Source organism: Macrobrachium nipponense, chromosome 2 (genome assembly GCF_015104395.2).
Source record: "Macrobrachium nipponense isolate FS-2020 chromosome 2, ASM1510439v2, whole genome shotgun sequence".
NCBI classification, from domain to species: Eukaryota; Metazoa; Arthropoda; class Malacostraca; order Decapoda; family Palaemonidae; genus Macrobrachium; species Macrobrachium nipponense.
The window spans coordinates 98,333,675-98,346,332 of NC_087201.1; the positions used below are offsets into that span (position 1 = coordinate 98,333,675).

Genomic DNA, 12,658 nt, shown 5'->3' on the forward strand with positions numbered 1-12,658 from the left:
ATTTAAAAAATTAAATAAAAGATTGATAAATATAGAAAAAAATTAAAGTAAATTGTTCAGATGTAAAGAGAATCGTATTATGGGAGATACTATATATAGGCATTGCATCTTCGCTTTGAACTTTTGAAGTTCCGGTTGTACGCCATCCTCAGGAAGACTGTTTTTCAGTATTACAACAATGGGAGAAATAAAGAACCTCTTGAACTGAGAAGAAGTTCGACAACGAGGCAGATTTCCTGCATACTGGTGCTGCTGCTCAGCGAATCTGGTTGCTCTCGCCAGGAAAAGGAGATCAAGGATCAGTTGTGAATGTGACAGATTTCCATGAAAATGCAAATCACGAAAATGTGATAAGCAAAAGATCCACATCGTAACTACTAATATTAGGAAACAGAAACCACCACCAAGAAGTTTGGAAACAACGATATATGATAGTGAAGCTGATAATGGTATGAATTTATGTGTGAGTATGCGCGCGCACACATATGTCAGTAGCGTGTACTTTATTCCATCAGTGGTTCGAGCAACGAAGCGAAGGAAAGCTGGGTTCGGTGAGTAATTTTAGGGGTAGCCATTAATAAATGCATACTCCATCGGTACAATATCCTTGAACGTGCATGGGATAGGGCATGTAGGCAGCAGCCTCATTCCAATATACTACTTGCTGGAAATCTGAGACTCAGCATCATCCATCTGGGGAAGAAAGCGCACACACACACTTATATATATTAGTTGACAGACTGAATAAAAGTATTTGACTATGAACGTTTTCTTTAAAATGTGAATTGAAATATTGGATTGGGAATTTCCGTCTTCGCTTCAATTACTTGAGATAAGTGATGATTCCTGGGAGAAAACTTGTTCTGGAGATAAGTTCTCCTGAAGGAATATCCTCAAGAACCGCCCCACGATGAGAAGTGGTAGAACCAGCTTGACTCAAACCCCATACCGACAAGGAACCTGGCTGTTCAATTTCCTGCCGTTAAAAAGACAGAACTAGGTTATGAAAAATAAAAAGCGCTTCCTGGAAAGCACACATAACGTGCAGTGAACATCATGCGCACAAGTAAATTGATTCTTTTTTTATGCCTGCCAAGAATGATTTATTTATTGTTGGTGCTTCCTTGAAATGGAAAAAGAAATATAAAAAAGGCGGTAGAAGGAAATGAAGTTTCCCTTCGTCCCTATCTCATAAAAAGTCACTTCGTCTAAAATTGTTAAAAAACGGAAAGAGGAAGGACTTCGATGCCCAGATTACTGAGTATTAGACACACACGTGAGCGTGCACCCCCCCCCCCTCCTCTCTCTCTCTCTCTCGCTCTCTCTCTCTCTCTCTCTCTCTCTCTCTCTCTCTCTCTCATATCTAAGCGCTTAAACATGTCATCCGTAAGCTGACAAGAAGTTTTCAGAGGTAATTACTTACTTGTTCAAAGGTTTAGTAAATCGATAAAATAATCCATGTTATTTATCATTATTATTATTATTATTATTTTTATTACAACCTAACTGGCAACCCGAATGTACCTTGGTAAAGCAGCATAAAACCGAAGTGAAAAATGAAATTGAGAAGTAACTAATGAACTATAAAAGAGGAAGTAGAAAGAAAACAAAATAAAAGACAAAAGCGTAAAATAAATCATTATTAACATAATGAATAAGCGAGCCGAATGTCTGCCGCCTTAATAAAAAAAAAAAAAATAATAAGCATTCGCACCAAACTTGAACTTCTGCAATTCCAGCGACTCTGGTAATGATGAGGAAGGTCATTCGACATCTTGGTCAAATCAGGAAAGAATCTTGTAGGGGATCATGTGGTAATGAAACTTGCATAAAGGAAACAAAACTGTTAAAATTAACTTCCACTTATATATTAGTATTTGCAGTCTGAAGCTCCAAATTGCACCATAATTCACCAATTTACTGAAACGGGATTAAGGCACATTATAAATCTTTTGTGTGATTTTTACGCCTTAAATTTCACTTATTCATAAGTCTTGATATAACTTTGACTGGTATCGATACATCAACTGTCATTCTTGAGCATAGGTGGATAATTTTTATTAATACAAATATCAAAATGAAGGCTCAGTTATTGTTATTAAAACGATGTGCGATAAGCTACTTGCCTTCGATTCTCAGTGAAACAAGACGACGACATTTCAGATTTGAGAGAACGTGACCCTCAATTTGCTCTGCTCCGATATTCAAGGTTTATACATATTTTTTTTCAGAAGCTGGAGGAAAAACTTTACGAATTCGCCATGGATTATGAAGTAGCAGTTATCGGTGCAGGCGTCATGGGATCGTCTGCTGCGTATTATTTAGCCAAAGCCGGTCGGAGAACAATCCTCATCGACCAGGTACCGTTAATGTTCATTTGATTTCGTTATCTTTCCAGAGTACTAATGAATAATGATGTATTTCTACAGAAGCAGTCCGCACGGACTGCAAGGAACGTAACCGCGGATACGACATCCCCTATAGGGATTGGGGGCCGTCCAATGTATTTCGCCGTGTTTAGTACTGGCCCCTGGGGGGGTTAATTACAGTCGTCCGAATAAATATTACTTAATATTCTTGTTCAGTAGGTAAAACTGTAAAGAAAACTCGCAACTGCCATAGTCTAGGCCGCCGCGGATAACTACCCTAGATCTCTAATGATTTTTTGGCAGGTGCTTTAGTGGTAATTATGTTGTCTTAATTGAGTTTCACGGACTATATATGTCAAATTAGTTAGTTAAGGATGTATCATGTATTCAATTAGAATTTTATCAGGAGCATGTAGGTACAGGCAGAGCCAAACGTCACCTTTTTCTAAGCGATGTTTTCCTTAGGGAAAGTGTCGCTGGTATTAATGTTCTTATGTTATGTACGGACTTTGAATGGATTTGGAGTCTGATATAAAAGAAAAAAAATTGTTTCAAGTTACTATTTGAATATTTCATCTCATCCAGGGAAGTAGACGAAAATCACTTGAGCAGTTAATCTGAAGTCCGTAATAAAACATTGACAGCAGTATTTATGTTCATTAAGGGAAAAATTTATTGTTTTTCCTACGAAATTCAAGCTATCTTTTATATGGAGGAAACTAAGGTAAATTTTTCCTTTAATGCCAAATCGTATTTTAGGAAATGTAATTTAAATTGTTTTAAGTGCATACTATGGAAGTGTCTAGCGTTCTTTTCGGTAACAAATCTTTATCATTTACCATATTCACATATGAGGAACCGCAACGGGTTTCTTTTTTTTTCTTTTTTTTTTAGGCACAAAATAAATAGTAGACAAAGCTGTGCAGTATTAAACTTCACCTGGTTGAGTGGTTCGTGGCCCATGGACGCTCAAACTTACTTAGGGCACTGTTACTTAAAATAAGAAAGTTGCGGCCTAACTTAACTCCACATAACCCAACCTAATCTTATGTAGACAGATCCTTACTTAGACAACAGATTTTACCATCCTTGACACTCCACCCATCCTAACCTTAGGCACTGTAAATAAAAAATAAATGTATGGTTGCAAGTTACCTAACCTGGAATACTGGAGACTTACTTGGAAGAGGTGGGTGAACCCCCACTTAACCTGAATCGTGGTATAACTTTAGAAACTTACTGGGTAGATCTAAGCCCGTATACCGCGGCGAACTAGACTGTGCCAGTTGACGTTTTTCTATACAGTTTTACCTCCTGAACAAGAATTTACAGTAATATTTTTTCGACCGGTTGTAATTAACTCTGTCCCATAGTAAGGGGGACCGATGGGAATGCGGGGATTTGGGTAGGTTAAAACACTTGGGGGAAGGTTTTGCCGTGTTATTTTCTCTCATTTATGACATTTGAAACTCGAAGTACAAGCTGAAATAAAGCGATAAAAAACCTTTACATAGCCAAAATCCACCTATTACTACTGCTATTACGCCGCTGAATCCTATTACGCATGTGCCAATCCTACTGCGCATGCACCATGTTATAAGGGAGCTATTATTTCAGACACTGACTACCTATTAAGTGAGAGAAATAATGGGGGTTTTGTAGGGTGTACATGTATTTAACCAGTCATGTTGCGTTATTAACCCTACATTGCGATAGGACAGAGTGGAGATTTTGGGGAGATTCATGCATTAAATTACATATATTCCTTTTCCTCATTTATTTTATAATTGTGTAATATTATTTCAAACTTTTATTTCTGTTCCGTTCTTTAATAAGTGCACTGACTTGTTCTCACTTCATAATGTTGCCCTATATATCTTACAATATTACGTTACAATTGAAGGCAGGCCCCTGAAGTCTCTTGAGGGGTGGGGCGAGAAGGTGGTTTTAGGACTTTTCGAGACCTTCCTGTCAATGACGTGAAATTGATGGTATTACATTTTTTACATACAGACATTTCAAATTACGCATGCATTTTTACTCCCTTTTTCTCTATATTTATCTTTACAAGCCTTTCTGACCCATAACCATTTCTTGGATAAAATTTTACTTATTATTATATTTTCTTTCATATTATATTACGGGACGGCCCCCCACCACCTTCGGTCTTGTAACACATTCTACTAGGTTAGGTAAGAATCCTAACCTTTAGGTTACACTTCTAAGATTGTTTTTCTTTAAGTTGGGGGGGCCCACGGGAGGCTTCCCCCCCCCCCGTCAGGTAACACGTTCTAATAGGTTAGGTTGGTTAGGTTACTATCCTAACCTATATGTTACACTTTTAAGATTGCCTCCCTTTTTAGGGGGGTTATGGGGGGCAGAGCCCAACCCCCAGTCAGGTAACACATTCTACTAGGGTAGGTTAGGTTAGTATCCTAAACTGTATGTTACTCTTGCTTTAACTTTGCCTTTCTTTAAGGGTGGGTACGGGAAGTGGGGGGGGGGGGGTGAGGGGGACAGAGGACCACTAGTCAGGTTTCATGATTTTTACAATTGTGCTCAACATTTCTTGTTAAGTTCAGTTACCCCCTGAACAAGCCACTCTGATCCTTGAAACTTGATAATATTCCATTCATTATTCACTAAAATGTGTATATATATAATATATATTTTTATGTATGTATGGATTACTGGCTCGTGTAAAATGTGTCCCTACCGCAACATTTCTTTGCAATATTTTTTGCTTTAATAATAATATATGATAGCTTTGGTTTCAAACACATAAATAGCTACTTTTTTTTTCTTTTTCCACAAACGTAAACATTTACCAACATCCCATCCTCCCTACCCTGTTTCTTGCTCTTCACCCGCCGCCCCCTTCCCGCAACTTCCTCCTGGCAATACTTGTTGGTGTATTTCACTTCACTCATCAACTGAACACGATGGCAAAAGCAGTCCCTGGCACCTCCTGCTCCTCTGGGCCCATTACCAACTCTACTCTACCACATACTTGTGTTAACTGTTTCCTTAGTTATAAGGACTTTTCAGTCCATTAATCGGAGCAGTATGAAAAGTTGGTAATGTACTGTCAAGATCACGGCCTTTTGAGAAAACAGGCTTTTTGCCCTTATTGTGTCAACGAATGTAGGCTTGGCCTACAAAGGAACTTTATTTAGTTATATCAATTGTGTTTTGGTGTTCCAAAGGTTTAGTGCTTTTGATGTCGGTGATATATATTGGGAATTGATATTTCCCACCGTATCCCAGCGTGGCTTTACCAACTTGTACCTGTGCCTTCTCTCCCAGTACCCCACCCCGTCCTTCCTTACCAGACATAATGCTCCCTGGTGGTTACGTAGCCCACACCCCCTGCCAGAATTCAAATATGGCGGTTTGTTTAAGTTTCTTGGCTCTGAACCAAAACTTTGAAGATTGTTCAGTCGAAGTAGACTATGGCAGTATTTTACTTACTTTACTATAGTTGAGGATAATATTTTGCTGGTTGACTGTAACTAATCTGTTATTTACCTTTGAACTCAGTACGTCAGTACATCACACCCTTGTACCATCATGTAGTCTACAAAGGTAAATTACGGTTTAATTGCAGTCGACCGAATATATATTACTTTAAATTCTTGTTCAAGAGGTAAAGTAACATAAGAAAATGTCAACTGCCATAGTCTACTTTACTGCGGAATGTGGGCTTAGAATTACCACTTACTATTAAGAAAAAACAAAGTGCAGCAGCTAGTCCTCATGAAACTTGGTAGCAAAGAATACTGTGATCAGTTACCAGGCTGCTTAATGCAGTTTTTTATTTCTCTCCAAAGGCATTTGGTATTTTGAATGTGTATATCTGGATTAGAAGATTTGAACAGAATTTTCAAAACCATTTATGGCCTGGTCCTCATAACCCGAAGACATTAGAGGTTTGTAGGCAGACCACCCATTGCTCATAATAATATGTACTGGGAGGCATAACATATTTTTCATATAAAGACAATAAAGTGTGTAGGATGGTTGAATATGTGTACTGTCTGTTGCCAAAAGGGCAGTGCGATTGGCGCCAATGTTGCCCGTGTGTCTGCAACTCGCTTTTGCAATCACACCTCTCTATGGATTAGATGCGTAGTAAAGCACTGGAGTGATACATGGGTTTCCTTCTGTTTCCTACATGGTGCAGTGAGTAGGATACATGAAGAATAATCATGTCTACACCAGGGAGACAGTCTTTCACGGCAAGGAGGACACGACGATCCTCCAAGGGTGCCCACAGTATTCCTGTCGGAGTGGCATCAAGATCACTAGCTCTTCAACATGTAGTTGCCGAAGGTCAAGATGCATTGCAAGCCCTAAACGACCATGTGGCTACAATGGCGAGTGGCTTGCATCTACAGAGTGGCCCCAGGGCCCTGGCCCCACCACTACATAAGCTTCAACCAGCAGATGCACTCAACACATTAGGCTTCATTGCACCCCAGAGATGCAATCATGCAACATACTCTGGATGCCAGGTATAGTGATTTACAGTGGGCTAACTTGTCTCCAGAAGGGGCTTTGGATGCTATAACGGCCTTGGTTCTGCGTGCATCAAACCAGGCTATCCATTGGGCTGAGCTTTTTTTGTATATGCAAGGGCGTGAGGAGTCCATTAGTGAATATTTTGCAAAGTGCTCTCAAAAGGTGCCATGCACTGTGGCTTCCAGTGTCCTAGCTGTCATTGTGATTTGCCTGAATATATGGTTATTAAAAAGCTTATGGTAGGTCTAAGGCATGAGGTACTGAAAAGAGACTTCTATAGGTCATGTGATTCTGTTTGTAGTGTAGATGCCCTAAGGGCAGTGTGTGCAACATATGAGGCAGCCCGCAAAGATGCATCCATGCCCCAGCATGACACATGACATCAAAAGACCCCAGCTCCCCTGAGTGTGCAGCGATGAAGAGTAATGAGAGGGCTTCGGTTCCCATCAGTGCTCGTGTGTGTGGGAACTATGGAGCGCAACACAAGCCCAGAAAGGTGTTTTGCCCAGTGAGAATTAGTGTTTGTCATGGCTGCCAAAAAGTTGGCCACTTGAAATGGTTTTATAGGAGCAAGGAGATGGTGGATGATGCCCCTGTTTCATCAGTAACACCGGGGGCAGTCACTGCTGGGGTACAACCTAGTATGCAGCCTACCATACAAGTGGTTGTGTCCTCATCAGTGCATAGCCCTAGGCCTAAGGGTCACAGCCTTGTACAAGTCTGTGGTAGACACTGGTGCCCAAGTGTGTGTGTTGCAGGGCCCACCCTGCTGCCGACCCTCATTGAAAGGCCTGCCCTTTCACGATGCTGCGGGGCTTGTACGCGATGTTACTAACATTAGATTGGAGTGTATGGGGACTGCCCCCCTTTGTGATTAATATGACAGGATAACCTTCCAAGAAGTGTATTTCATCAAGTCTGCAAGGTCATTCTTTCTTTCATTGGCTGCTTGAAAGGACCTTGGCCTTGTACCCCAGTCCTTTCCCCACCACTTACCGGCGTCAGCAAGCCTCGCACTGGAGCATGAGGTACCCATGCCCATTCGGCAGTCCCTCCCTAAGCCCTCATTTGTGCCCTACCTACCAGTGGAGGAGAATGTCCTGAAGTTGGAGCAGTGGCTGTTGCGCCATTTCTCATCATTGACATTCAGTACAGAAAGGGAGCCCCTCCCTGTCATGGAGGGAAAGCTGCACCATATTCATCTACTGCCAGGGGCAACCCCCTATGCATGCCACACCCCAGCATCAGTGCCAAAGCATTAGGAACCAGAAGTGAAGAAGCAGTTGGACCAGGACGTCAAGTAAGGCATCATTGAGGAGGTACCGACTGGTGAAGCAACAGAATGGTGTGCGAGGATGGTCATTGTTGCCAAGAAGTCGGGTCAGCCCCGCCGCACTGTGGACTTTCAACACCTCAGTGCCTCCTGCAGGAGAGACTCATCACACACACCCCTGCTCCTTTTGACATGTTCTTAGGGGTATCTTTACATTCCTTTAAGACAGTGGCAGGTGCCCATTGGCGCTTTCACCAGGTGGAGTTGGATGAAGAAAGCCACAGACTCACAACCTTGATCACTCCCTGGGGGCGTTATCGGTACAGAAAAATGGGGCACTGTTCAGCTTCAGATGTCTGCACATAGAGATTTGATGACACCATCAAGGACATTCCCTGAAAACAAGTGTATGGATGATACTCTTCTGTATGACAAGAGAATCGAAGAGGCCTTCTGGCGCATGTATAATTTCTTGGACATGTGCCAAAAAGGGATACGGCACGATACGGCACTGGGTGTAATACACTATAGCTAAATCTCGCTCTGATACAAGCGTTCGTTACAGAGTTATTGCCAAAAAACGTGCTTGCACTGTCTCTGAAACCCGTAGTAGTGATCTCTTATTTTGTAATTGCACCCACATCTCATCTTAGTGTTTGGAACTGTAACCAAGTGGTTACAATACCATAAGTGTCTGTCTTCCTGCTGAATAAAAGGAGAATTGCACTTCAGACAGTTTAAAGAATTCGGCTGTTCAATGTTTCACCCAACAAGTAATTGCTTGTTCCTTGGAGCATAAAAATTAGTGTGAAATGTAACTAAGCAAAGACAGCCCAAGGAACAAGATTTATACTTTCGCAATAAAGGAGCTATATCTATGAACTGAAGCTGGTTCTCAATAAGGTAATTCCAAAATTCTGCTTGTTGGGAAATCTAGAACAAAGGAACCAAGCCTCAGCCCTGTCCACATGCTCATATTTCCAGATAGAAATAACAAAAGACATTCAAAATACCCTATCCAACCTTACCCACAATGCACTGTGACAAAGAACAGGGCGTGATCTGACCTCCGGCTTACTCGAGATGTGTGCAAGATTTTCTCCTCACTCATAAGTTGTCAAAATTATATTCCTAACTTTTAACGTAAATTAAAACGTGCTAAAATCTACTGACAAATAGACCCCTGTCTCACCAACAAAAATTAAAATAGAGACGCGATGTTTTATTAGAAATATTTTTTGTACTGCTTAACATACACATTATTTTTTACATTTTCATTCTAATAAACAAATCATAAATATCCTATCCTAAAATTCATGTATCTTTAACTTTTTAAGCTCTTCCATAGACAATGAATACCCTCCCAACAACAACAACATCATCCAACAACACCAAAATAGTTTGTGGGCATGATCCCCGAGAAAGCGAAAGTCTTATTGAAAGCCCTATTCACGTGAATATCGGAACAAAAACAAAGAACTTTGAAAAAGGTCAAGTGGGTAACGGCAGTCACAGGTAAAATTTGAGCAACAGTAAATTTGCCATCAATACCTGGTATTAAAGTGAGATACCAAAACTGGACCGATAATTGAAGTTTAATTATATGTTAGTATGTATACTAATGGCAAGTGAGTGAGAAAATAGTTGAGCCTCCCAGATGTTCTGGAGGTCATGCATTATGGATGTTATATAAACATTTCACTAAAGCAGTTTTTTGGTTTTGAGTGGTTGACAGTCCTTGGTTATTACTGCAATAACAATGTGATGGAGTTTTAATAATTTTTCTAGGAAGACTGAACCTTTGGATGTCTAGCAGATAGTGAGTAATAGATTTCTTATCCCTATGACCCCAGACCCTCAGGTGTGTTTCTTGGTCGCCCATCTGGTGGAGGGGAACAGATTGAGGAGGAAGAAATGAAAGGAGGTTTTGCTAATGATGTTCTCTCCTCCTCTTCTCTGCCGACTTGATCATCACTTGCTAAATTTAAGTAGTATTTTGTCCAGCCATGATGCCCTTCCTCTGTGAGGCGGTCCTCCTTGCCCCTGGTGTGATGTTCGTCCCCGCTGCCCCCACTTCAGTCCTTTGTCTCCTGCATGTGTTGTATTGACTCTGGAACATTTCTGGAATATTTCTGGGTGGGAGACCAACACAAGTCAAGATCTCTAGACAATACCTCCCATTTTTAGGGCGAGTCATCATATAAAAGATGAAGGTTTTTACTTGCAAAAAAACAAATTGCAAGTTTCAAGATCATTTGCAGTTTCCTAGATGCACATACCTAAAGTGCATTATCAGAGTCCCACATGCAATCAACATTGGCTCCTGTTGCTGAGGAAAAAATTGAGTTTATCAAATGATTGATGTGGGTTTCCCCCCCCCCCCCCCCCCCCACCCCCCCCCCCCCCCCCCCCCCCCCCCCCCCCCCCCCCCCCCCCCCCCCCCACCAACACATATCGGCTGCTAGTTAACTATATGGTTGCCGAGCTTCAACTACCTGACGAGCTTTCACTGAAGGTCTACCATACCTTAAAAATGTGCGATTTTCCAGTGACTGAATATGGCTGTTATACGTGTATCAAAAGAATCATAATGTAACAGTTATCCTGCAAGAAATATTGAACCATAATTTTCAGGCTCTTAACTTTGTTTCCCAATAGCTTCCCCCAAAGTTATTTCTCAGAATTGATTAAATTTCATCATTTCTGTCATTCTCACTTCAACAGCAGCCTGATATAAACGTATAGGTTAACTATTTCCACCTGATAGAGGTACTTTCTATAGGAGTAGTTCTGCTTTGTTCATTTGAAACTAAATCGAAGCGAAGACCAACTCATTTTAGAATTCTGAGACCCTTATTGTCAAAAGGTTCCTGGCCTCATTCACGGTAATTCTTATTTTCCAGTTGATTGGAAGTGACCCTGAACACTACCACCCAGATGGCGTCAATGTGAGAATTAAATGGTAATTGATAATATGCTCTCTCTACTCTATAGTATCTGTCATGGATGGTGCCATGGTGCCAACGAGGAAATGAGTTATTATTACATTAAATAAATAAATGCAAACAAAAACGCAAGTTGTTTCCTAATCAGAATTGCCTGTTAAACCTTTTTTCAGTTTCCTTTGCCTCATACCCGTGGTTCCAGTGGTGGTCACTCCAGAATCACCCGGCAGGCTAACTATGGATCCCCAGCTTTGACCTCAATCATGTTTGACTCCAACAAAGAATGGCATCGTATCGCAGAGCAAGCAGGCATTGACCTTTTCCGGTAAGGTTATTCATTCACTGCCTCTCTCATTTCAAAATAACCTCCAAACATTTAGTGCAATCGTTTGGTTCCCTTATCTGTTGGAAACATGGTTTTCACTTTTGTTGCTACCCGTAGCGGGGTAGTGCCATCAGTGCACCTCACATCAGTGCACCTCACACGGTGCACTTTAGGCATAAATTAAGGTTCTTTGCTGGGTCCTTTCGACCCTTAGCTGCAACCCCTTTCATATCTTTTACTGTACCTCCACTTATATTCTTTTCTTCCACTCTGCTTTCCTCCCTCCCCTAACAATTGTTTTTATTGTGCAACCGCGATCTTTTCCTCCTGTTACAGCTTTCAAACCTTTACTCTCAATTTCCTTTTCTTCTAAATTCCAATTCGAACTTTTGTTGCTATAATCAACTGTTTGAGTGTTTTGCTATTTTCATGTACTGTGTTCATAGTGTTATGAGATGGTTTGGTCATGTGGAGATGTTAAATAGTTTACAGCAAAGTGTTAAGCATGACTGAGTAGAAAAGATACTGGAACTGATTGGGCCTAATATCCTGGCGGAGAGAGTGTGGCTAAACACCGGAAATGGATCATCTGCGTTGACATATTGAATTGCTCATGTTCTGGAAGTCCTCTGCATGGGACTGACCGATCTTGATTCATTTATGGGGATGTGTGTAGCTGTGACGCTTGTCTTGTTCTGCTTTTTGAGATATAGTCCATTAGAGGAAACTGCTTGTTGTTGAAAGATGTGGTGCATTGGAGATGTAAGAGTGCACAAGAAAGTGGAAGAGGTTGGTTTGCTAGAGACACCGCTGATAAGCCTTTTGTGAATGATAATGACTACTGCTATGAAAAATGTTTGCATAGTTCATCCATGATTCAGCATTTCAAAGACTGATATGTTATAGACTATTTCCATTTTTCGTCTTTAGCCACCCATATTAAGGAACTCTTCCTATTCGTGTGTGTGTTGGGTTACAGCGCGAAACATAGCGATGCTCTTCTGTCTTTTAGTGTAAGGATCCAATTCGAGCGTATCTAATAATCGAAGGTGCCAGGCATTATCTTCCATCAAAATCTGTGGTACATATAGTGATGAGGGATATCTGTCAGCTGGTTTCCTTCGGGAATTATTAACTCTTCATCAATTTAGTCACAAGGAAGGGTGCCTCTTCATTTGTCATGGTAATATTCACTTTTATTTGAGAGGGGCATCTAACCTGCTGG

General features: G+C 41.0%; 1 protein-coding gene across 2 annotated transcripts in view; it reads left to right on the forward strand.

The window, feature by feature from the left end:
* Window positions 1-12,658, forward strand: part of LOC135220836 (peroxisomal sarcosine oxidase-like) — a 35,383-nt gene that overhangs the window by 4,863 nt on the left and 17,862 nt on the right. For both annotated transcript variants that reach the window (XM_064258396.1, XM_064258395.1), the window contains exons 2-3: window positions 2,232-2,360; window positions 11,282-11,433. In XM_064258396.1, the coding sequence (XP_064114466.1) occupies window positions 2,262-2,360; window positions 11,282-11,433 (251 nt within the window). In that variant the 5' untranslated portion in view covers window positions 2,232-2,261. The remainder of the gene's footprint in view (window positions 1-2,231; window positions 2,361-11,281; window positions 11,434-12,658) is intronic.